Here is a 26,895-nt window from a genome sequence, read left to right on the forward strand (position 1 = left end):
TGGTGGGACTCATGCCAGACACGTTGATCCCTGTGGCGTTTCCTGACACCATGCAAGCCAGTACAGCCTTCCACTAGCTGGAGAAAGCCCCAACAGGACCCAGCAGGCTGTGGAATATTGAGGGATCCCCTCCTTGGTTTTTTTTTTTGGTGGGGCTCAGCCCACCCACCCCCCAGATGGTGCCCCTGCTTCTTATCATCTTGCAAGCAGAGTACTGGAGAAGCATGGAAAATAGTCTTTAAAATGGCTTGCTTAACATAAATAACCATAAACCCGCTTCAAACAATAGTTTCACAGCAAATCTTCAATTCTGGTTTAGCTATTCTGACATAATGCTTAATAATGCTTAAGGAAACTTCACATGGCCTCCTTCCTCTGCTTCTTTCTCTAAAAACAAATAAACCAACAAACCAAAAATTAAAATGAGTCCAATTAATGGAATACAGTAGTAAAAAAAGATACTGCAGCTCTGCAGCTAAAGATAAGCAGATACTTACTTGATCAATAATTTGGAAGGAAGAATATTAGAAGAAACACAGATGTGTTAATTAAACAAAGATAATGTCCCCCTCCCCAGTGGAACCTTAAGCAAATAGAAGAAAACAGTAGCAGTGTGGTTGGTACCTATCCCATGTTAATTGCAGCCTGCAATCTGGCTGTCGGTCATGACCAATCCTCTAGCCATTTTTTTTACAAATAAGCCCAAGTACACAAGCATTTTTGGCACATGGCTGTACTTACAATTGTTTTGTTCTGCCTCGTATAACCTCCAGATTTTCAAAAGCACTCAAATCTTTGAAATTTTGTGGCCAAACCTGGATCAACAAGAATCCTGAAAGAAGACCAATAGCATAAACACATTTACAAAGTATTTTTGTCAACCAAGAATGACTTTGCTCCTTCCATACTTTTATGTGGACATCAAAACGAAGAACATTTCAAGGAGCTTCAGCATGGAGCTATTTTTAACACTGCTTTGTAAACAGTTTACATGCAGGCCACCAAGGCAGCTAAATAGCACAAAAGCTGGAGTCTATAAACCTAAGCTGTGTTAGACACCACAGAAATTTTACTTCCCTTAGCAAATTCTGTTGGAAACTTGTAACTTTTGCTGGTGGCATAAAGATAAACTATTTCACAGGCTAGTGAATGCCTTTTCAAAAACGCAGAAAGTGCACTACGGTGGTGCTTAATGCAGCTACTACTCTATTAGGCTTCCCAGCTGCCCAGGCATTGTGTTCTGGAAAGAGCTCTCAAAACATCAAGCATTTTGAGCTGTCTTTCAGTCCACCTGACAAACGAGAAAGTGACACATGAAGCAGGCCTGTAACACATTAATCTGGACAACTTTTAATATTGAGCTGTGCCCTGAAAGAACAGGGGTGCACACAGACCTAAAACATTGAAATAAATAATAATAATAATAATAATAATTTATTTATTATTTATACCCCGCCCATCTGGCTGGGCCTCCCCAGCCACTCTGGGCGGCTTCCATAGAAACCAAAAATACAGTAAAATATCACACGTTAAAAACTTCCTTGAACAGGGCTGCCTTCAGATGTCTTCTGAATGTCAGGTAGTTGTTTATCGCTTTGACACCTGCTGGAAGGGCGTTCCACAGGGCGGGCGCCACTACCGAGAAGGCCCTCTGCCTGGTTCCCTGTAGCTTTGCTTCTCGCAATGAGGGAACCGCCAGAAGGCCCTCGGCGCTGGACCTCAGTGTCCAGGCAGAATGATGGGGGTGGAGATGCTCCTTCAGGTATACTGGACCGAGGCCGTTTAGGGCTTTAAAGGTCAGCACCAACACTTTGAATTGTGCTCGGAAACGTACTGGGAGACAATGTAGGTCTTTCAAGATCGGTGTTATATGGTCTCGGCGGCCGCCCCCAGTCACCAGTCTAGCTGCTGCATTCTGGATTAGTTGTAGTTTCCGAGTCACCTTCAAAGGTAGCCCCACGTAGAGCGCATTGCAGTAGTCCAAGCGGGAGATAACCAGAGCATGCACCACTAATGAAATGCATTAGTTACTCCCCCCATGCCATGAGCAAGGTCAGGCCATCAAACATTTTGGCCAAATATGGACCATGCACTCCATGATAGATGCTGTGCACAGGGGTCATGACTTGCCTTCTCCACGCAAATGCGAAGACTGCGAGTGTATGAACCAGGACCATATTACTGACAATTAGGCCTTCCTGTTTCTGTCATGAATGTTTTTATTTCATTTTGAAATGTACAATAAACAAGAACTGTTACAAACATCTTGGCTGTCTTTGCATTATTCACCCACAAAAGATTGAGGCTAACATGAAAGCAAGGAAAATATGTTGTCACACCATAGAAACAGCATACCAGAACATGCCCTAATCATGAGACTGTGGGGGAGTCCTTGCCTGCTCTCTCTCACACAATTCACGCTCAACCTCCATGATCAGAACAAGTGACTGGTAGCTTGATGTTTCTAAAACAGGGGGTTGGGCCCCATCAGTGAGCCTTGGGTCACTTTCAGGGGGGCTCAGTGCCACAGCCTGCCCACAGCCTCCTCACTTGCCTCCCCACCCTCGCCTCAGCCGTGCTCTAAGCCTTTTGGCCGGACCAGTGCTGGCACCAGCAACTCCTTGCACGCTGAGTAAGGCTGGCTGAGAGACAGAGGATTTCAAGGGGGAGAAGCGGGGAAGGAAAGAGAGGCCTTCCTCCTCTGAGGGGATGGAGCAGGGGAGGTGTTGAAGGAAATATGAAAGCAGTGTTAGGCAGGGGGTTTTTTGTTACTACAAGTACTGTGGCAGAGAACAGTCCAGAGTTAGAGGCAGAAGTGAAGGCTGGAGAGGAGCGGGGCCAAGAAGCAGAGATCAGGCAGGCTGCTGAAGAAGTCTCCCCCTCCTGCTGTGAGCAGCTCCCTCTCCTCTGGTCTCCCAGAACAGAGATGAAGGAAGAGGGTGGAGCAAGAGAGATAAGACAATGGAGCCTTAGATTGCTTGGGAAGGACCCAGGCAAGGAGGAGTCTTAGAAAGGCAGGTAACCTTCAGCCTTTGCAACTGCCTCATTGGGGCAAGACCTACAGGGAAGAGTTGCTGTGATCACTAGGCCTGAGCTGTTTTGGTTTCCATGAATAAAGAGTTAACTTCACTGACTTTTTGTGACAGAAAGGTAGCCGTGTTGGTCTGCCATAGTCAAAACAATTTCCCCCCCTTCCAGTAGCACCTTAAAGACCAACTAAGTTAGTTCTTGGTATGAGCTTTCGTGTGCATGCACACAAAAGCTCATACCAAGAACTAACTTAGTTGGTCTTTAAGGTTCTACTGGAAGGAAAAAAAAATTTTGTTTTGACTTTTTGTGAGTTATTACTGACTTGCTCCTGACTCCCATCTTGACAATGCATCTGCAGAAGTTCAAAATGTTTTCTGTTCACTTAGGGAGAAGCATTGCTACAAAGTGTGAGAACTCCAAGTGTAAAAATGTTTTGGTTCTATTGCTTCTGGTGTCAAACAGCATTAAATGGCTCCTTTGGGACCAAGTGCTATTCCAACTTATATGAATGTAAATGCAAAACATGGTCTGTAGCCTATGCACAATTGATTTTATTTGTATATGTTGGAATAAAAAAGTCTACTTCTTAACAGTAGATGCTGGTCTCCTACAATCTCAGTCCTTTTCTAATCTGAGAGATGAGGCTTTTAAACAACTTGATATCACTAACCTGTGATTTCTTTAACAGTTTTAAAGATATCCAGCTTCTTTGGGTCCAAAGGGGGTGTCCTTGTGTATGAATCACTAGAAGACAGAGAATAACAGAACTTTTGGTGACTGAGCTAATAGATAAGCCACATTTCTCTGCTCCACATTAGACACAACAACAACTTACCCTGAAAATGATACTTTCAGAAATACAAGGTCTCCATTGATTGTAGTGCAATTTGTGAAATAGTCAATATTGGATGCATTAACGGCAATAACACCTTTAAAATCACCTGTTCCAATCCCGTTGCAAACTGTTAAAAAGGAAAAATAAATGTTAGGGCTCAGTGGGGGCTTCAGGCATCAGTAAGAGGCTCGTATACACACCAGCAACAAGCTTCCGCACTTGTCAGTCCTGGAGGGCAAAGGGGAATAAATAGATATGTAACAAATGAACTTGGTCTCAAGTCATTTTGTTTTTGCTTTATTTGATACATCAATCATATCTGTACAACATAAAAGCATAAGAAGAACCAGACATATAGAAACAATATAGAACAGAAATATATTTAAGCCAAACCGTGGCTTAGCACAAATGTACAGGCTCCCAGAGAGGAGACAACAGTCTCTTTATTCCGCCTGGTCATTCTGCTGTTTGTGTTTCATTGTTTGGTTTCGCATGTGTCTGAACCCAGACTCATAGAATCATAGAAGAGTTGGAAGAGCCCACAAGGGCCATCGAGTCCAACCCCCTGCCAAGCAGGAAACACCATCAGAGCACTCCTGACATATGGTTGTCAAGCCTCTGCTTAAAGACCTCCAAAGAAGGAGACTCCACCACACTCCTTGGCAGCAAATCCCACTGTCGAACAGTTCTTCCTAATGTTTAGGTGGAATCTTCTTTCTTGACTCATTGTTTAACTCTCCAAGCCAAATTGTGAGCTTTAAATAAACAGAATAACAATTATCCTTTGGTTAAGCATTTCAGAACTCCATTCACCACTGCCTCTTTTTAAGGATTTACCTACCACTCTAAGCTCAAACCATGAATGAGCAAACAGGTGAGCTCCTGGAGATGAGACTGTGGCTGTTTTCCTCCTTCCCAGTCATTTTAGTGTGTGGCGCTGAGCTAAGCCATGGTTTGACCTAGCATGTTGTTTGGGTTCATGATTTACCTTTCCCCGAAAAACCTTGTGCTGTGACCAGGGTTTGATAAATGGCACTTTTCAGTTTTGATAAGAATTTCTACTGCATTTGTTGAACTGTAATCTCATCCAAGACTTACTTCATCATTATTACTGTTTGAGATTATTACTGTAGTACTACAAAAGTCAGTAAACATTAGGGCTTTATATTCACCTGCATCACACCCAGTGAATCTCTAGTTTTCATACCTTTGCTACAGGGGCCATCACATTTTTTACACTTCCGAATGCCATTCTGTTCCACTTCTGTAGAGTCTGGAGGACACGACCGGACGCATGAACCATGGTCTGTTACAACATAGTTATCTAGAAAAGACAGGGAGTAAGAATGGATGGATCAGTCTGTGTCAGTTTTGCATGCGTTTGTTCCCAAGACCATTCCATCCTGTCTCTGCATTAATCTGTGAATTGTTAAAAAAAACAAACCACACAAAACAATGTATTTAAGGATGTTTTATGTATTTTATCACAATGCATATTTTAATACATAATTTATCTCAATATATGTATTTCTAAATTCTTTTTACCCTAAAATGCACACTTTACATGCATTTATATAATTTCTTAAGCCAAGAACTGTATTGCAAAATATGAGGGATAATTATGTTCTAATCCACATATTAGTTTTGGTGGTGTGGATCAGGTCACTTCATACTGCTACTCGCAGAAACAGAATTCCTGAAGAAGCATTAGTAGGAAGTCAAAAAACAGCACTTAGGCACTGGGAAAAGAGGAAAGGCAGAGTGGAATTTGACTGATCTAATTTGCCATTTCAATAAAAATGTACAAAAAAGTTATTCAAATGCACAACAAAAATGCTAAAAATTAAAAATGAACCAAGATAAATATTGTGTTTTAAAAAGAGTCTGAGAATGTCCCATCTGAAACCCTGAGCTTCCAGTCAGATGGACCAATAGTGGGTATAAGGCAGTTTCCTATGTTCCTATGTGTACATATAAAACCCAGAGTGGAGGAATGTTGAGATGAGCCTCACCAGCTGTCTTGAGCAAGTAGGGCTAGCAGAGATGCTCCCAAGTGTACATGTTTGAGGTACATTATGTGAGTACATTAAAATTCATCACACATTTTTTATGATGGGTGCATAATGTGAAAACAGTAGTGCTTCTTACAGTTTCCTCTAGCTTCTAGAACTAAGCTTAGGGTAGCTGAATTAAAATTGGCAGCATACTGAAAGGAGGAAAGTCCAGGATTAGTGATTTGTACAGAGGTCCTGTGGGTACCCTGACTCCAGGCTTGCTAATGGTGCTGCATCGTGGCATCAGGAGTGATTTCATGTCCCAAGTTCACTAGCTGCAAATGGAGGTTGGCTGGAGGGAGATGAAGTTAGACTAGTAAATTAGTGGATTAAATTTAATCCATCAAATAATGGAGTCATTATTGAAGTTCTTTCTCACAGCCATTTGGAAATTACCACTCTAGAATGAACAGCTGAGGGTTCGAGAACATGTGCATGAGATGCATACCAGAAATTAATTTGAAGCATCCTTGATAGAAGGCAGAAAGTGAACTTTCTTCTCCACAGACTGATTTATGTGGACAATTCTTTGCACAAGTTGCTCCAAAGCTAAAACTTACGTGGACAATTCTTTACACAAGTTGCTCCAAAGCTGTATTTTCCATCTGGGTTGTCTTCCAACTGATAGGTGATAATATTATACTTTTGCAAACTAGGGCAAGACTCCTTGCATGTTGCATCATCCCAAAACTTGCGACATGCCTGTTAATAAATAATGCAATAATAGTACAAGAGCAAATATTTTGTTTTAATACAGTAGAAAATGAGAAAATTTGCAATTTTTAAGGTTAGACTTTTATTATTTCTCAATCTGAAAGCTCATTATTATCTATGATTTATATAGCACTGTTGCTGTGCAAACTTTGTCAGCCTTGTAACATATCTGTAATATAGGTCATTTTAGATTCCATGTACATTAAGAAAGCGGACTAATGCTGAACTGGGACTGAGACCTAAACATATGTTTGGATTCCTAAGCACATTTGCTTGGAAACATGTTTCAGTGAAATCACATATTGGGGTAGAAAGGAGGTTTCAAGATTGTCTGACTTAGATATCAGGATTTCATTTTAAGATGTTTAATAAGGGCACATACACAATATATTCTATTTCGTAACATCTGCAGTTAAAACCCTTTTCTAACAAACAAATATTGATCAGCATAATAATAGGGTACTTGGGAATGCTTTTGAGCAGATTTTTTAAAAGGTCAAATTAAAGCTAACTAATACTTAGTTACGATATTAAGATATTGATGGAATTAGGCAAGGAGGCAAAAAACCCTAAAATTAAGTGCATAATTTATATACAGCCATCTCTATTAAATATTGGTGTTATTTTACAAGATAGCATATTATGTTTTGGTATGTGTTAAATTAAAATATAACACTGTAAAAATCATGCATTTTGATCCATCTAGTTGGCATGTATTATCATTCTTCAGATACTTGCTGAAGAGGTTCACTATTTAGTCTACATATCTAGTAAATATGCATTAAAATGCAGTGTTATTGAGTAAAGTGGTCAATACCATACGCTTCAACCTTCTTTTGCTTCTAGAATTAATTATGCAGCGTCAGTGAAACAATTATGCAAATAAGGAACAATATAGTTTATCATGGAATCGTCTGATAGTAGCTAGGATAATGGTGTCTAAAAAAATCGAGCTCAATACATATTCTACGTCAATTCAAATGGTTTATTAAAACAAGGGGCATCATGTACATGCATAATTTGATCTGAAAGGTATCAGAAAAACAGCAATATAAACTTTGATAGATGTTTGGCTACCTTTTTTTCATTTTCTGGATAATGTGGAGACAAGCCACAAACATATAAGGTTCAATTTTATTTTTTGTAAATCTAGCAAATGTTGCTGTGTTTCTCTTCATTGTTTTTCTATTGGTGAATTGCAATAAACACTTTGTAAAAACGAGGCCTTTCAGCTTAATTGTTTGCAGATTGGGTTACATAATAGTGACATAAATTTATGTAGGTTTGTGTAGCCTTCTTACCAAGCAATCACTCTCTCTAGGACCTGTACATCCTGCTGCACACTGCGTATGACAACAGTCACTTGGCAGCCTCCCCTTGCATCTGCCTGAACATTGTGCTGCACAGTCAACCTTGGTTACTGAAAGACAAAAATGCCAACACTTATTCATTTATCTGTTATTTTATTCAAATAATTATATATTCTACATACTCATCTCTACGTAGCGTGCAAGAAATACAATACAGAAAAGCTAAAAGTACCAGACTTCTATTGCCTGTTGCAATAAATAAAATATTCAAAAAGGGGGCCCGTCTGACTTCTACTGGAAGGGAGTTCTGTGAGAGTGGACCCCCAATACACATGGCTCCTGGTGGATATGAGCCATTGGGGACCATTAACACTGAATCCCCCAAAGACCTCAGTGATTGGGAAGGGACCTAAGTGATCAGATGGTCTCTCAGGTAACTTGGAGTCAAGTTGTTAAGGGCCTTGTTAATTAATTCAAGAACTCTGAACCTGGCCCAGGAGCAAATGGGCCACCACTGCAAGACCTTGAGCACCCAAATTATGTTCTGGCAATACTTTGTCCACACCAACAGTCTAGCTATAAGGTTTTGCATCAGGTATGGCTATTCGACCAGCCTCAAGGGTAGCCCCATATAGAGTGCATTAAAATGACTAAGTCTTGAGGTTACCAATGCATGAATCACTTTAGCCAGATCATTCCTGTCAAAGAATGGCTGTAGGGTACCAGCTGTAAGTTACTCCTAGCCCCAGAGGATACTTGAGTTCTGAGCAACAAAGATAGATTCAGGAGTACCCTCAAACTCTGACCCTGCTATTTCAGAGGGAGTTCAGCTGCATCCAGAACAGGCAAGTGGCTGATCTACAGTGCCTCACTCTTTCCAGCATTCAAGCTCAGTTTATTGGCCCTCATCCACTCCACCCAGACAATGGTCTAAATAATGAACTCTCTCTCCTGAAGTTACGGAGAAGTAGAGCTGTGTTTCATCAGCTTCTTGATGACACTTTGCCCCCAAACTCTGAATGACCACACCTAGCAGCTTCATGTAGACATTAAGCAGCACGGGGAACAAGATAGTCCCCTGCAGTACACACCATAATGCAAAGGCCATGCAGCTGAAACAGTCTCTTGGTGCTATTCCCTGGACACAACCCTGTAAGTAGGAGCAGAACCCCTGTGCAACAGTGTCCCCAATGCCCATCTTACAAAGCCAGTCTAGAAGGCTACCATGGCTAATTATACTAAAAGCTGCCAAAAAGAAACTAATCCCACAAAGTATGGGAAGGCAATTCATTGTACACAACTGGAGTTGCAAACAACGTGGCATCAAGGGCTGCAAAAAATTAGGTGGAGGGTTGCACCTGGTTAAGAAGGAGCCAGCATTACGTCTCCATCAGTCAGACCCAGTAATTGGAGTTGAGGTGGGCCTATACGATGTACCAGCTGCATGGAAGCTAATGCAGCCAAGATTTAAAACAAGCATCATTTCAGATGATATAGAGCAGAATGGCAAAAAGAAACTCTTGCTAATGGAAATATTCCTCATTAAAACATAAGTATATTTTAAAATTGAAAGAAAAACAAATGTTTATACTTACTTGTTTGGCAGTTCTCTAGTCCAGCAGCCCAGCAATGTGCTCTTGTACAATTGGGATGACACTGTTGGCCTAAGAAAGTGGGGAATATATATTAGAGAAAACATCAAGTGGACAAACTTTATTCCATGGGAATCTTTTTGTACTTTGGGGTAGACTGAAATGTAGTTTAGGCAAGGTTGTGGCAAGCTTTAATAGCAAGTACAAGGAGCTTGGTGCAGAGAATTGGTTGGGAAAGCAGTGAAGGACCTTGAGGAAAAGTGTTATTTTGCTTAATGGGAGAGGTGAATACTTTGCCAGTAGAGTTTGGGACTAAGCTGTGAAAGATGCAGCGGTCAAGGCTGGAGATGGTCAGAGCAAAGATTATACCTAAGGGGGCTGGTAGGAATGGGCTTTTGGCTTGAAGAACAAAAGTTTTATCAAAAGGTGGTTTTAATAAGTTTATTATTTATTGAGTTACAGCATTGTTTAAAATTTATTTAGTATATGTTAATTACATATTTTTATTCACATTTACTATATAAAATCATTTTCACTGATTCTTAGTCAAGTGTACATGACTCAAGATCTGATCCAAACTTGTTATTTCAACAACTGAGTTTTGGGCCTTGACCCTCAAACGAAATGTCTGTAACGATGCCAGAATGTGGGACAAAGCTCAGAATGATGGGACAGCACCCATTATATATTAAATAGCAACTAGAAAGGTCACAGAGGGTTCCTACCACCAAAAGAGCACAAAGCAGGTCCCTAGTTATTATAATTGCTTGTAGTTTTCCTGTCATACATTTTTGGGAACTGTCAGCAAGGCAGCCCTTCATTTCATAGAATCATAGAATTGGAGAGTTGGAAGGGACCACGAGGGACATCTAGTCCAACCCCGGCAAGGCAGGAGTCCTTTGCCCAACGCAGGGCTCAAACCCACAACCCCGAGAGTAAGACTCTCATGCTGATTTGTATACAAGGCAAATACGACATTATACACTCACACTGTAGTTTGAAACAAGCAAATACCATTAGTAACTATGAATTTGTCATTTTATTTAAAAAGTGCCTTAGTATCATGCTGCTATTGTGGCAAACTCCTGCAGTTATTATATCTTCATTTTTAATTTGAGACTGCACTCGTTTAAGAAACAGATTCAACCATAGCTGTCAATGTTTCCCTTTTTTTAAAGGGGAATTCCCTTACTCCAAATAGGATTCCTCGCAAGAAAAGGGAAAAGTTGACAGCTATGGATTCAACATCCAGTGGGCTGGCGCTACTTCAATAGGTTTGTATAATGTCAAGAATATATACATATATGGTTTTTCAGTTTATACTTACATGTTTTATTGTCGGTTCTTTGCAATATTTCTGTTCTTTCAGTAGGATCAAACTGTACAAAACCTTTGCTGCTTGTTTTATCGACAATGTCATCCCAAAGAACATTATCCATGTTGCAAAGATAAGGATTATTGCTGAATTTTATTCCTCCATTTAGAATTTCTGCCAAAAGAAATTACGGCAAAGACATCAAAAATGATATGGTTTCCTTTTCAAAAGGGGAAGAGGAGGAGGAGGAAATACGTGTGTGTGTGTAGACAGGTAGTGGTGAGTCTCCATGAGCCTACTGACAGTACTGCATTTGGGTCTAGAAAGCAGGTTCAGACCCCATTATTATTTTCATATTCCTGTGTGGTTAAGGCACTGGACTTTCCAGCCCATTTTCCCCATCTGTAAAATGGGAGTATATGTGTTTCCTCTTAGGGGTCCTGGGAAGGTTTCATTGATTAGCAATGAGAACACACAGGTACTGTAGCACAGTTAGCAAAAGGTGGATATGATTAAGAACTAGGTCACGGAGTGTCTTAAAATAAACTTCGGTTTTTCAAACAGAGTATTATGGTCTGTAATATGGGGACAATAATACTGGTTTCTCTTACAGAGCTGTTAAATGGTTGGCTGAGCTACTGCTGTGAGATGCTGAGGACTCTTATGTGCTATATCAAAGCTACCAAAGCTGTTGTCGGGAAATGCATAATTCTTCAAAGATTCGTGCATCATGGCAGGGATTCTCCTCATTTCATATCTCACCAACAAATTAACAGAAAGTTGAGTTAATATACCAAGTGCTGAGTCAATTCCAAATTATTTAAATGACAGATTACAAACCCATGTTCTGCTAAAGATTGAAGGATTATTGGGGGGGGGTTAATTTTTGTTTGCACCCTTCCGTCCTGAATAACTCACCTGCTAAGCGTCTCATAGGCAGCTCTTCAAGCCCCCTGACATCGTTGTAATTTAGTAAAACTGCCAAGGCAGCATTTTCATAAAGGGTGTTCCCTCGGATTATCTGGAGATTCTCCAAAGGAATACTTTTCACTGTGTTTATTGCTATAAGCACGTAACCAGCCACCTCTTGTATACTCTGGAGGATAGACAACAGGAAGGCAGATATTATTAGTCATTTTAGGCTATGTCTTAAAAGCTATTAATCTTGAGGTTTTTCCCATTTTATGTTAGCTAATAATATTTAAGAAAACAAGCAAACAAGAAAGAAATTAAATACTGTACAGGTGGCAATCATTTTGCATGGAGGTTCCATTCCTGATCCCTGCACACACTGATGGAGTGTGCATAGGCCCACCCCCTTTTTTTGGCCACTTCCGGGTCAGCAGTGACAAGCATGTGTGTGATTGCACGTCAATTGGACACACAAAAAATGGTCACTGCCTGTACTTATTTCAAATGATACATGGTTACTTCTGAAGACAAATTAAGAAAGGTGGTGTCTTCTAGCAGAAACAAAAATATTTCAAAACCTCTTCAGTAAATTGATGGGGGCACAATATCCCTAGTGTGCTTTTTCCCCTGTGGTGGATGTGTTCTGTGGCTGCAACATAGGGGCATTTTATTTTTTAGTAATAGACTACTAGCCAGCATACTGGCCCTATACTTGAGATACTGCTTCTAAACACTTTTCTAGATTCTTACAGCACTTGATTCATAAAGATGTATTTATATAATATATTTTGGATGCCTCTTTCCACTTTTTTATCATTCCATAGGTACTTGCCCCAGGTACTTCCACAGGTAGTTTCCACCGGAAAAGGCAGCAACCTTGGATTGGTACCTGGTGTCCAGATTTCCTGGTTTATGAGGTGTGGAATGAAGTGGCAGGAATTCATGCCTACATCTAAGATCTTGCTACCCCCCACCCCCGGATGCAATTGTCATCCAACTGGGGGAGAATGACTTGGGCCCTTGGAAGACCATAGTCGTCACTTGGTATATAATTGAGGACTTAGAAAGATTCTTGACATCGTTCCCTATCATAACCATTCTTTCGTCACACTGGTTGGAAAGGCAGTGTTGATGTGGTAGTCCCAACCCTGCTAGCTTCAATCGGGCCAGAAAGCAGGGCAATTTTGTGATCAGGTGCAGGGTTGATCACTCTGGGTGTCGGGTGATCCATGAACCTAGCATCACATTCGATCAGGAGGATTAGCAGCAAGCCAGTAATGGCTCTATTGGCAGACAGGCATTGGGTAAGCTTAGATCTTTAATGGAGGGTAGGCTGTAGCCTCCGCCTGCCCCTCCACGGGTAAGGGTATCCTGTTAAAAGGATCTGGGAGGAATAGCTCCTGTCCAATACCCAGATGGGGGCCAGGGCCATTCCACTACACCAATGGAAACCACTTGGGGGATGGCCAGATTTGACGTAGGTCATAGGGCGTTCCCTGTCAGCTGGCTTCACCCTTAGAGACACTGTCAGCAGACAGGCTGGAGTGATATTCACAGTGGCTTACCTCAATGCCTGTGGCCAAAGCCTAGACATATGTAACCAATAAAGTTGTGGCCTTATTTGATCCCATAAAACAAACATACTGTGTACTGTATAGTTTTTAACCCTCAGAGAATGGGGTGGTCACGAAGCCTTGACACACAATGAATGATAGAACCAACAAAATGCTAACTGAAGTCAGTAAGCAATAAAGCAGTCACCAGAACAGGGATTAATGATTCTACAAACCCAGATATGGCCACAACTAATACAAACAACTGGTCACAGCTAATCATTACAACACCTTGGCATATCACTAAAAGAAGAGCCCTAACTTTGTGGCTAAGTTATGCTAATATAGGCTCTTCTTGGGAAGAACACTCTGTAAACTGTGTACCAGAAGTGAAAGAAATCTTTCATCCATCTTATCCAAATTTATATCCGATTTTTCTTGCCACTCACAGTGGCGAGTCAAGTAATCATAATAAACATGATATAAATACATATACGAAAAATTTGCATGCTTCAAGCTTTCAGAGGGTAGATCCAGAAAGTAATAGATTATAATAATTAAGGAGGAGTCAGCTTTACATGTTCCTTTTTAATGCAGTTTTTATCAGGGGGCTTTTACACATCTTACAATTTGTAGCTTTATTTCATTTGCGTTTGGTGGGTTGTCTATGAAAGTATTTTGATGTTATTCAACAGTATAAATGAAGACTATAAAATGTCTTCTGTGTTCACATAACATTGTAAAACAGATTACGATTTAGTGCTAAATGCACGAGTTGGAACAAGCCAAATTATTCCAGGGGAGCTTACTTTGCCAACAGCAAATAGAAAACATACATGTATGTACACATCAGCCCAGGAGTTTCTAGGCCTTCTGTGTAAAGTATTAGTTTGTTTGAAGTACAACAATTTCCAATAGCTGGAATCCTTGGCTCGCACAGCAAAAATGTGTGTGTTTGGGGCTTACTCTTAGAAAGACCCCCCAACCTGCCCTTCCTTTATTACTCAGAGCCTCCAGTTGCTTATTCCAAAAGCAAGAGTGGTGTGAACAAGCAGTTCATATGACAACAGGATGTGGCAGGATGATATTTTAGAAGGAGGAATTTCGTCTTTGACAAAGTGCCTCCTCAAAAAACCCAAACCAAACCTAGTTGCTGACTAAGGTGGACGTTGCTGCTTCCTTAGGTTACAACATGCATTCATTTTTCTTCTCAACTTCATCTGAACCAGAGAAACATGACTCATTGCACTAACCCTCAAGAAAGTAAGGTTATAGGTGTGATTCACGTGAGTGATTTCTAGATTGCCAAGCACCACCTCGCAGCCTTCATACATTCTCTTCAGACTATTGTAGTGCTCATCCACACTTGAAAGCTGTGTTAGCTTGTTGCTGGTTCCTTGGCAAACTGTAGAGGAGAGAAGAAGAAAGAAGTCAGGACTTACTGCCAGCAGAATGGCAGAGCCACCCAGAACAGCTGGGGAAACCCAGCCGGATGGGTGGGGTATAAACATATTATTATTATTATTATTATTATTATTATTATTACATGCAGAGTTTATGGCTGCTGCCTTAGAAATCATTGAGTATCCAACAACATGACAATACAATACCACACTTTGTGGTTTTGTGCGTTCTAATAGTATAAAGCATGTTTCCTTAAAGTAAAATTGTTAGTATTTTTGTAGTTGGGGAACTTTATCTGTTTCTCCTACTGGAGATGTGTCAATTATTGCCTACGTGTCACAAGAAGAGCCCCGAAGCTGCTGGATCAGACCAAAGGCCCACCGAGCTCTACGCTCTTGTTTTCACAGTGGCCAACCACTTGAGATAAACAGAACGGAACTGGGGGCATTTACAAACTGAAGCACCAACCTGAAGAAAAACGCCCAGTTGTAATGAAGTGGGATAACACATTTCAGTCAACTGTACTGTATCTAGCTGCCTTTGCTTAAAATATTTTAAAGCTTGTTTTCTATGGAAAAGTATTCAAACGACTTACAAATCATACCCTAAAGCAATAAAAAGCAGCAGCAAAACAATATAATCATTTACATATTAAACGGGAGTGAAGTGATGAAACGTATATATAGGATCAATAGCAGTATCAATATAGCAACAAGGAAAGTAAAACCAGAACACCCACCAAAAGCCTTTACTGCTTTGTGTTTCAGTCTTCAACATAAACTTCAAGGTGCCCAATGTGTAAGGTTTATTGCACTGACATGGTTTTGGCTGGGAACCCAAATTTATTCCAAGAGATCTAATTACTCATTTTCAGTGTGGAATGACTAATAGCTCTACACGTTAACAATTAAGGTTATTATGGGTAACGGGGGGGGGGATTAGTGTGTGTCTCACATTCTATTATTACCTATACGGCAAAGGCAGAACGACACGCACAGACAGCTATTTTAAACTTATTTAAGAAGAATAGCACTTAAGTTCATCTATGTGAAATGCAAATTGTAATTTTGTATATGACCTGCTTAACTCATCAAAGCACTTACTTTGCCAGGGGTGGGGGACTCAATTCTCCAATCAGGTAGAAGGCTATTTTTATATATCTAAAATTAAAACAGTGCTCCACTTCATGTCAACCACAATGGTGGAAAGAGACCTGTGTACAATCACTGCCAGGTGCCCAGGGGTGCAAAGTCTATTTTTTCTTTACTTGGGAAGGGGCACATTATCTGCAATATTGCTGGCAAGAAGTCAGCCATGGCAGAGAGACCCCATTTGCTTGCTTCAGCAGCCAGTCACCCAGGACAATTGAATGCAGAGCACCTCAGTGCCTTCTGGCAGACCTGGCTGGCTAGGATCACTTCTGTATCCACCAACAGGTCTAGAGACCCCCAGAGTGGTGGGTCATTGCCTGACACAAAGGTCCTGTTTCAAGCTCTTGATGCACATGTAACCAACTGCAGAGAAAGAGACCATGATCTAACAAGGCATCAGAGGGGATTGTCTGAGTGGCTGATGGGGAGAGTTAAACAAGTTTTGGTGGTGGCCAACTTAACTTTAAAAGGGGCTTGATAAAATTCACAAAGTTTAAGGATGTCAATTGCTATTATTCATGATGGCTATATGCTGCCTCAAGGAGCAGAGGCATCATGCTGGGAGAGAGCTGTTGCCCTCATATCACCCTGATGGGCTTGCCATTGTGGGAACAGGATGCTAGACTAGTGGCTCCCTGTTCCCGTCTGCAAGATCTCTGTCTGCAGCTCTCCCACTAGCGGGAGAGACTCAGGCAGGCGGAGGAGAGCTTCCTGGGGGTGGAATGCTCTCTGTGACTCCCAAGGGTATTCAGGAGGCTGGGGTACCCGCGGACGTCCTGGAGAACTCCTCTGCCAAGTGTCAGGTGGAAGGGGAAGGGGACGCTGGGTCTCAAACTCTTTATCGAGATGAGGCAGTCTCCATGTCCATCTCCTATAATGGCCAGGCACCTTTACAATTCAGAATATTGGATTAAAACCTGAAAGAGTGGTCCATTCAAGATGTTACTAACAAGATGCCATTTTAATTCAACTATCAAATGGAAGGATTAAGGTCTGATTTACAATTCCTGCCATGGCAGAGAATGGATAAAAGAGAGGTAGTGTTATTATATTTTTTACTACTACTATATATGAGGGTTAAAATCTACCTTCTCTGGCTTAAAAAAACACACTTTAAGTAAGGTTCATTAAAAGAGATTTATGAGGCTCGATGTTTGTGAGCTAAAACTGGGTGTGTGAAGATTTGAGCTACTTTGGAAATTGCTTTGAGACGGTGAAGAAGGGGGTTGGAGTTGTGGGGAGAAGAACAACCCACCTCTAACTGACTTCATGGGACTTTGAAAGACTATAAGATCTAAAGATGCAATGTAAATGACAATGTTATAAATACCTAAAGGTGCAGATTACAATTTTCAATGCTGATGGAGGATTATCAGGTCTGTTGAGAGCAGGAGGAGCTCTCAGGAAAAACTGTAAATGGTCTAGTGGGGGAATCTCCGACTGTGATTCGGATTGTAAGGAGGAGAGGAAGAGAGCGGAATAGCTATCTGAGGAAATATGATCTCCTCCTTTGTGGAGTCAGATGTGTGACCTTGAGATTCCCGAGGCTCTGGCTGGCAGCAGATCTTCTGAGACAAATTGGAGAAGGACTGTTTATGGCAAAAATCAAAACATGGACAGTTATTGAAAGAGGCTTGTGAATGGAAGGAGTTTGACAAAGTGGACCGGATGATTAAGAATTAAATTTGATATAATAATGGATTGAAAGCAATATGTATGCACACATAAAGAAAAAATGTTTAACTAATATACATGCAGGAATTGAAAAATGGATAGTTGATGAATAAAGTTTTATAAATAATAAAAATTAAAAACCATTGTAAAAATAAGAGAATTATTGGGAATGTGGAGTTTTAAAGAGAGAATGGGATTCTGAAGCAGCAATAAGATGAATTTATGGACACACCAAAGAACGGACTTGGGAGCCAGTTTTATGGGGAAAATGGTTTAAATTGTATTAATTTGGTATAATTCGTTAAAAATTGAAAATCAGTAAAAAGATTGTGTGTGGGTTTTTTAAAAAAGGATGCTGGACTAGAACAGGACTTTGGTCTGATCCAGCAAAGCATTTTTTACACATTTTAAAGGAATGTCACCAATAGCAAAACTAATAAATTGTGTTTCTTCTCTGAAGTGAAGGCTTGGTGTAGTAGTTATTTATCAACTCTTACCACATTTTCAACATTCAGAACTCTTTTCAATCTTTAACTAAGGTCAGAATACAGTGTTCATTCTTTCAAATGAATTTTCACATGTAACCTTGAATTGACTAGGGCAAAAGTAACAAAATGTTTTTGATGTTTCATTTTGTGTGATCACTTTAACATACAAGGTCACAAAGATGTTTTTGACGTTGGCTCACGGCACAAGAATGATCAGTCGGATTAAAAGAAGTACTACAGCATAAACAACTCCTTTAGGATTTGGACCTCCCCACAGACAGGATTAAGGATATAGGCTGTTGGAGATCTAATGCCAACAGAAGATACATCTGGAAGAAAACCTCAATAACCACACCCTGTCGCTCCTTCATTTTCAGGCACCCCTGCGATCAATATCTGGTTAGTGGGACACAGCATAGCCCACTGGGCCCGCATGTTTGCCATCGCTACTGGCAGGGGAAACAGCCTGGGGCTCCAAAAGAATGTTGATGTGATATGACATGATTTCATGCCCATTGTGATGGCCAGAGCTGCATTGCATGGGCCCCTGAGGCATTGGTTGTTCAGCTGGGGAGAACGACTTGGTTCTAAGGAAGGGCATTGACCTAACCTGGAACTTCAAAGAGGACTTTGACAAACTTGCTGCCCTATACCCAGACTTAACCTTATTCTGGTCCCAGGTTTTGGAGAGGCATTGTTGGTGTGACTGTCCTTACCTGGTAGCAATCAATAGTGCTAGAAAGAAAGCTAACCGTGCAGTCGCACAGAAGGTGCAACATTTGAATGGCCATGTGATACAACACCCTGCCACCACTTTCAACCAGGAAGTCTTGTTCCAATGGCAGTCATCTCTCTGATGTTGGAAATAATACCCAGGTGAATGATACTGGAGATGGCATCAGAGATTGGCTGCAGGCATGAGGGTGTTGGCAGCAAGCCATTTGGGCTCGAGTGGCGGTTAGGCATTGGGTAAGCCTTTGTTTAATGGTGGGGAGGCTGTAGCCTCTGCCTGCCCCTCCTCAATAAGGGCACCCTGTTAAAGGGATCTGGGGTGTGTGGGTGTGGATCCTGTCCGATGCCTGGATGTGGGCTAGGGCCATGCCACAACCCCAACAGGGACCCCTCATTTGATGTAAGTCACAGGGCTCCTCCTGCTGGTGGTTTACCCTTAGTTGGACTCCCTGCAGACAGGCGGGAGTTGAGATATAGTCTGGCTTCACCCAACGCCAAAGCCAAACTGCTCACATCTGTAACCTGTAACATCTGTAAAAGTTGTGGCCTATTTTATCCCATAAACCTTAAAACTTGAGTCTGTGTGTTTATTATCAAAGGGAACTGCAGGGCCTGGGGGCTTGACACGCGATTGAGCTGGTAACACAAGAATGACGATGAACCTGTGATTCATTTCCTTTTTATTCAGAATTGAGGTGTTCTGTACATTACAGTTTCCTGTTCAAACATCACCTAAGCACACTCTTGTGCAAAGTTATGGGAGGCTCTCAATTCAAAATGCAAACACAGCAGGACATCAAACCACCCATATCTGCGTCAGAGCTTGCTCTGTGAGCAACATGTAGAGGCATAATCTTCCTTCTGGGTTTACTATCTCCAACTATTCAGAACTCTACTCATCTGGGTCCCGAGCCTCTGCTTTCTTTTCCGTCACTCTTTGGCTAATAATTAATCACAGCTAACCTGACAGACTTAATATTATATTTATAAGCAAAAACAGTGTTTAGCAAGCCAAATGCAAACATTGGCTTGGCAAAAGTAGGGAGAAGGGGAAGAGGAAGTGCATCTTCTATGGTCAGTGATTTGCTATTCACATTTAATTACAAGTTTCATAAAGCTAAATGAAAAAGAACACAGCTTGTGTTCTTCTATAAGCAGCAAAATCCCTAAAGCGCCTTCATCCTTGTACATCTATAAAGTTCAATCTCCAGCCTCTCCCATCCCTAAGAAGCAGATAACATACTGAAAACAAAACCCCTCCACACAAGATACCTAAAAACCTATGTCAGTGCCAGCTTATTCCTTGCCGTGTAGAGCCATAGTTTTATGTTTCTTCCAGAAGACCTTGAGCACAGTTCAAATAAGATTGTCATGGAGCAAACCAACAGACACCAAAAACTGCTTGCATGTGAATCACAATTTGTAAGCAGTGAACCATGAGGTTTGCAGTTATTGCCTGGAACATGTCTATGACAATAACAGCTGCTCTTTCACTTGAATTTGACTTTGGCAAGCCTTCACTGGGAATAGAATTCCTCAGCTGAGGAGGCTGGTATTTTCTATTGTTATTCATAGAGGGGCTTGTAGGCTAAGTTTCTCTCGTGTCTACAGCTTTCATTTTGTCTCCACAGCCAGGGTGCATCATGGCTTCCTCTAGAAGTTTAGGTTTCAGGTATGGATCCAGTAGCTAATGGTAGCAACTGGGAAATGTCAAGTGCTACTTCAAACACTGTAGGTGAGAACTCACAGAAAACTGTCTCTTCTGAGAGGAGGAAGAATCTCTTGAAATTGCACTGATTGTACAAGTTAAGCATTTTTATGAACTGTTATTTGTCCAGAAAAGCTTCGATGGACAACAGCTGCCTGCTTCAGATCATATTATAATATAAAAACATACAGAAGATTCCTCCTCCCTTCCTCCTGACATAACAAATCATTTGAACAGAATGGATACATGGACCTTGTATTTTCCACTACACCGATTGTTGGGGAAAGCGTGTTCTCCTTCATGGAGAGCACGTGTTGCGGTGGGGGCCGCCAGGACACTCCAAAGTTGGGGGCGGGCTAATTGTTCGTTGGCCACTGATGCGATTGGGGCTTCCCTTGTTGTTGGGAAGAAGTTAATGTTGCCATTTGTTGATTGACAGCCAGAAATGCTAAAACTCCTTGCACGAGGCTAGGGCTTCCTCTTTTCGCCCGTGCATCGGATTGCCCCCCCCCCCTACAATTAGGGTTGTTCGCTTTGACCTTGCTATGCCTGTCATGGGGTCGTCTGCTCTTGGGGCAGGGGCCCGGTAGGAATTTTGTCCATCTGGCTGATTGGCTGGTGCCATTTGGTTTTTGCCTACTGTGTAGCAAATCGTCACAACTTGTAAGGTTGCGGTTTGGCATTGGTTTATGGTTTGGTTGGTTGAGGGGCATGGATTGGCTGTGCCTGCCCCTCTAATGCTGCTGCTGCAAGGGATTCCGTTAAAGGAATTGGGGGCTAACTATTGCTTGTCCACTCTGTCAAGGGGGCTCGGGCCATAGCAATGAGCTCCTGGTTGCATTTGGGGTAAGGGCAGGTTCCCTGCTCCGCGTAACCCCCAAGTGTATTCCCCCATTCTGACTTTCACATCGTGCGGAATGTCAGTCTGTCCCCCATGGTGGGGGCAGATAGTCGCAACCAATGCCTAAGCAACCACTCACAAATTTGTATTTCAATAAAGTTGTGGCCAAAATTATGCCAAAAATCTTAAACAAAAAATTCTGTGTGATGTGTGAGTTATTGGGGTGGACCTGGGGACCTCGACACGCAAAGAGTTATGACTTCGAAGTACAGTCCATCACTTCACAGACTCAAAAAGCACAAACATGTCCCCTCACATTTTACTGTGGTTTGCTGATTATCTGCACACATGGCAAGGAGAATGATGAGTCATCTTTGAAAGAGAATCCATTTGAAAAGTGGTCTGCAAGCACCTGGGCTCTTGGTTTTATAGTTGGACAACACTGGAATAAAGAATAGCACCTCTCTGCATACATGGGGCAGGGCCACCCTCTCCCATAAATGTCAATACAAAAACAGGAGGGGTGACCAATAAGTGGAAACCTCAGTTACTCCACTTTTCAGCTAACAGCAGTATCAGGTGAAAACAAGTGCATGCTGATTTACACGTAAAAAGCATTTGAAATAAATTAGTTTGAACACCTTTAAAACATTAGTCAGGCTACTACCACTAATGCTCACAGTTGTTTTAAGACATTGCACTGCCTGAAGTGGAGCTCAAGTGGTGCCCCCAAAACTCTTACAAAGAGTAAGCAGATCTCAATTCCTGCCTTTGTCTTTGAAATTACCCTACGGCAGCCTTTCCCAACCTTGAATTGTTCAACTTTTAAATGTTTTATTTATGACTACTTTTGTTATGTTTGTGATTATGGAAAAGTTTTCATGTTATAAGTTGTCTTCAGCATGGTTTTAACTATGGAAAGGCAGCATACAAAAAAAATATGATGATGATGATGGATAGTTTAATCCTGAGGCACAGCAACCTTCTCCCTCTCCCTTTCTCCTTATCAGTTATAGCAATAGCTCCTGTATACATTTCATTCTTTCTCTCATGGTTCACTTGCAAATACAACTTTCTCACACACATTTCAACTTTTAATTTTACTATTTCTATATCCCCCCCCCCACAATATACACATTCCCAGTGCAGTACTGTTGTTTATATTTGGGCTAGCCCTTGATAGAGAAGGCTTATGTATGCTATGATATAATATAATAATCAGAGGCAAAAATAAAGAGTCTGTAAGAAAATATTTTTTATAAACCCATCAAGTTTTCTTCTGCCTCTCTGTATCACAACATCATTGCACAGTGAGAAAATTGCACCTAAGCAAAGCATGCTTTCACCTGAAACAACAGTATTTTTAAATTGTCTTTAGTCCAAAAAGGTCATGACTTGCTTGCAAAAAACAACACACTTCAAATATTAAAAGATGCTGCTTTAGTCAAGCTGTGCAACCTTGCTGTTTTGCTTCCTTATATGCTGTCTCAGGGTCATTTCCTTATTAGCATTCCTTCAATAGGAACTGCAGCTATCAAGCCCCTTTGATTTTATGCCAGAAATATTATTTTCTTCCTTCCAGCTTTGATGGAGATTAAAAGGCAGAGTATTCCATAGCTCAACATGCCACAGAGAGAACTGTTATTTTGAATTGTGCATGCATTTTTACAAGCTGAACTTATTATCCAAACCTAATACAGTGGTACCTCGCAAGACGAATGCCTCGTAAAACGAAAAACTCGCAAGACGAAAGAGTTTTTCGAGTTGCTTCGCAAGACGAATTTCCCTATGGGCTTGCTTTGCAAGACGAAAACGTCTTGCAAGTTTGTTTCCTTTTTCGTAAAACCGTTAATACCCAGGGTGCATTGCTTGAAGAGGTGCAGTTGCGACTTGACTTCGAGGAGTAACTCATAGCACGCGGTGTGGTAGCCTTTTTTGAGGTTTTTGAAGACTTTGGTGATTTTTGAAACTTTTCCAAAATTTCTTTTGCAGCCATTTGGTAAGTTAAACTTGTAAAACTTTTTTGGGGGTTTTTGGATTTTGGGTTGGGGTGTTTGGAATTCAAGGACTTGGTGTTGGGGAGGGGTTTGCAAGAATCTGGAAGCTTGTGTGTTTTTTTCCTGCATTTTTATGATTTTTTTGTGACCATTGGGCCACTCTGCTGTTGTTAAAAAAAAGATTTCTGGGTTTGAATTTCTGTGTGGTGGGTGGCTGGGGGAATAGTTGGGGAGGGGTTTGCAAGAATCTGGAAGCTTGTGTGTTTTCTAGGAGGTTTGGTGCTTTTGAATTTTTTGGATGTGAAGCACTGATTTTTTTGGGGGGGTTTGCGAAGGTAGGAGCTGTGCTGCCATGGGACCCAAGAAGACTGCTGCTGCAGAGGCCGGCGAGAGGAAGAAGGAGAAGGTTACGCTGGAAATGAAGAAGGAGATCATCCGGAAGCACGACGGTGGAATGTGTGTGACAGACCTCGCCAGGGAGTACGGGAGGAATCCATCGATCATCGGGACCATCCTGAAGATGAGGGAGAAGATCCTTGCGACTGATGCAGCCAAGGGAGTCACCAGGATCGTGAAGAACCGCCCAGCTGTTCTGGAGGAGGTGGAGAAGTTGCTGCTCATCTGGTTAGAAGAGAAGCAGCGTGCAGGGGACACAGTGACTGAGGCCGTCATTTGTGAGAAGGCCAAGGCCTTGCACGCAGACCTCGTCCGGCAACAGCCAGGAACCTCAGGCGAGCCAGAAGTCTTCAAGGCAAGCAGAGGCTGGTTTGACCGGTTCAAGACAAGATCTGGAATCCACAGCGTGGTCAGGCATGGAGAGGCTGCCAGTTCTGATGTTCCTGTGGCTGAAGACTTTGCAGCGGAGTTCCTGGAGGTTGTGAAGATGGAGGGCTACGTTCCACAGCAGGTCTTCAACTGCGACAAGAACGGGCTGTTTTGGAAGAGGATGCCCAAAAGGACTTTCATCACTCAGGAGGAGGCCAAGCTGCCTGGCCACAAGCCCATGAAGGACCGTCTGACCCTGCTCTTCTGTGCCAACGCAAGCGGCGACCTGAAGATCAAGCCCCTGCTGGTGTACCACTCGGAGAACCCACGGGCCTTCAAGAAACACAAGGTCGACAAGGAGCAGCTGAGTGTCATGTGGCGATCCAACAGTAAGGCTTGGGTCACACGTATGCGGTTTGTGGACTGGGTCAATCTTGCTTTTGGCCCTGCTGCCAAACAGTACCTGCTGGACAACGACCTGCCGCTGAAGGCTTTGCTTCTGATGGACAATGCTCCTGCTCATCCTAAAGGCCTTGAGGAGGACTTGTTGGAGGAGTTCAGCTTCATCAGCATCATGTTCCTGCCGCCTAACACCACGCCACTGCTCCAGGCGATGGATCAGCAGCTCATCGCCAATTTCAAAAAACTCTACACCAAGGAGCTTTTCAGGCGATGCTTCGAGGTGACTGATTGCACCACCATCACCCTGCGGGAATTCTGGAAGGACCACTTCGACATTGTCACCTGCTTGAAGATGATCACCACGGCCTGGAACGGGATCAGCCAGAGAAATTTGAATTGCGCTTGGCGCAGCCTGTGGCCGGACTGTGTGGCACCAAGTGACTGATGCACCACAGTCAACAGTGGTGCAGGACATTGTTTCCTTGGGGAGGACCATGGGCCTGGAGGTCACAGAGGAGGACGTCAGCGAGCTGGTGGAGGAGCACGACCACGAGCTGACCACCCAGGAGCTGGTCGAACTGCAGGCAGAGGCTGCACAGGAGCAGGCCTCGCTGGAAGAGGAGGAAGCAACTGAGGAACGGCTATCCTCCAAAGAACTGAGGGACATTTGCCTGAAGTGGAAAGATGTGCAGGCTTTTGCACAGCGGCACCACCCTGAGAAGGACCTGGCACATGACCTTGCGAACACTTTTGATACGAGGGTCATGTCGTCTTTCAGGGAGGTGCTGAAAAGGCGGATGAAGCAGCAGACCATGGACAGGTTCTTCAGCAAGAAGCAAAGAGTGGAAGAGGAACCTTCTTCGAGTTGTCCCCCAGAGTCTTAGAAAATGTACTGTACACTTTGGTGATTTTTAAATGTTTTTCTGTCATGTTTAGAAACTTAAATTATTGTTCCTTCAATTTTTGAAATGCTCTTTACAGTATGTGTGACTTTAAAGAGCACTTAATAAACTCCTTTTGAACCAAATTTGGCTTTGTTTGGACTTTTTTTGACCATAGGAACGCAGTAATTGATTTTCAATGCATTCCTATGGGAATCTGTGCTTCGCAAGACGAAAAATTCGCTAGACGAAAAAACTCGCGGAACGAATTAATTTCGTCTTGCGAGGCACCACTGTATACAGAGTTTTGTGGTGATGGGACATAGACAAAAAATTGCAGCTCATGGTTCCTCCTGGCTTTGAAGTGGGAAGGCCTTTTTGCAGAACCCACTAGTATTGGTCCTCCTTCAGGCCACGAGGTTCCAGTTTAAATTCTAGAGTCTCTAGCAAAGAACTGGGAAGTGGTTCAGAGCTCATGTTATTATACATAAGCTTAAAAGCCGATATCTCAGCAGCAGGCTGCATATAAGATATATTGGGTCGTCAATACACGAAAAATAATCCACCAGCAGTTCACTGGAGTGAGTAGTAGGCAGATTGATTTTTTTCATTTAAAAGGTTAATCAGTGATCTTTAACTACATGGCTCCTTGAGCAGTGTGTACCTACGGTCACTAACAGTCACAGTGCTCTCTTCTGTGCTAGGCCTCTATATCACGCCCTTTTAAAACTATTGCCAAAGAAACTGCTTCAAAGCTTGTGTATTCATTAACTTGGATGAGAAAAAAACTAATGAAGTCAGGTGGTATTTTATTAGCTCATCAAGTTATTTTCCAGATATAAGAGCGCTCCAACCAGAGCGTACTTCAGACAGGTATGAACAAACCTAGTTCTAGTAATATCAACTAAAGCTGCAGATGCATAGTGCTCAGAATGCCCCCAACACATATCAGAGTGCAGAGTGATAGCTTTGCACATATATTTAGGGTTTACTCTATTTCCCAACTCTCCCCCACAAGTTGCTATGCTGTTGCTATAAATCAAAAGACCAAGCATTCACCTACCATCAGTACTGATAACGGGGGCTGTGCTGCATTTTTAAAAAAGTGCTTAATAAATCCAAAAACTGCGCTAAGAAAAGCTCAATCCTGCACCTTGTAAGCTGGCTGTGTTTGCGTGTCACAATAAGCTGCAGACAATAGCTAGCAAGGTATGAGTAAATTAAGCCCAGTTTGCTTCTCCCAGCTTCTCCCCACTAGTGTGTGGAAGAAACAAACCACAAAACCTGGATGAACACTATGCTAGAACTCACTGTGACATGCCAAGTACACTTTCTTACTTAGCCAACAAACAAGATACTATGATAACATTATAACAACGTCTACAGAACTCAATGGGGCTTAGGCATGCGCAGAATTGCACTGCTCCTCCTTCAGTTAAGGTACACAGACAAACAGTTTCAACAATAAATGAGGCTTATCTTCTTTTGCAGGTTACCAGCCAGATTCTAGAAGAGTAATAGACTTAAAGTGAAAGGC

At 42.1% G+C, this 26,895-nt stretch overlaps 2 protein-coding genes across 3 annotated transcripts in view; one reads left to right on the top strand and one right to left on the bottom strand.

Moving 5' to 3' along the window:
* The window catches only part of BLVRA (biliverdin reductase A), a 225,404-nt gene extending 202,365 nt beyond the window's left edge, over window positions 1-23,039 (top strand). The window contains exon 9 of the transcript XR_008332940.1: window positions 23,014-23,039. The gene's annotated coding sequence lies outside the window, so the exon portion shown is untranslated. The remainder of the gene's footprint in view (window positions 1-23,013) is intronic.
* Window positions 1-26,895, bottom strand: part of EGFR (epidermal growth factor receptor) — a 143,823-nt gene that overhangs the window by 37,619 nt on the left and 79,309 nt on the right. For both annotated transcript variants that reach the window (XM_053410047.1, XM_053410046.1), the window contains exons 2-11: window positions 14,569-14,720; window positions 11,769-11,946; window positions 10,863-11,024; window positions 9,539-9,607; window positions 7,935-8,053; window positions 6,480-6,621; window positions 5,073-5,189; window positions 3,866-3,992; window positions 3,701-3,774; window positions 742-832 (exon numbers count right to left, since the gene is read on the bottom strand). In XM_053410047.1, coding sequence (XP_053266022.1) covers window positions 742-832; window positions 3,701-3,774; window positions 3,866-3,992; window positions 5,073-5,189; window positions 6,480-6,621; window positions 7,935-8,053; window positions 9,539-9,607; window positions 10,863-11,024; window positions 11,769-11,946; window positions 14,569-14,649 — 1,160 coding nt within the window. In that variant the 5' untranslated portion in view covers window positions 14,650-14,720. The remainder of the gene's footprint in view (window positions 1-741; window positions 833-3,700; window positions 3,775-3,865; window positions 3,993-5,072; window positions 5,190-6,479; window positions 6,622-7,934; window positions 8,054-9,538; window positions 9,608-10,862; window positions 11,025-11,768; window positions 11,947-14,568; window positions 14,721-26,895) is intronic.

This window comes from Podarcis raffonei, chromosome 12 (assembly GCF_027172205.1).
Source record: "Podarcis raffonei isolate rPodRaf1 chromosome 12, rPodRaf1.pri, whole genome shotgun sequence".
NCBI lineage: Eukaryota > Metazoa > Chordata > Lepidosauria > Squamata > Lacertidae > Podarcis > Podarcis raffonei.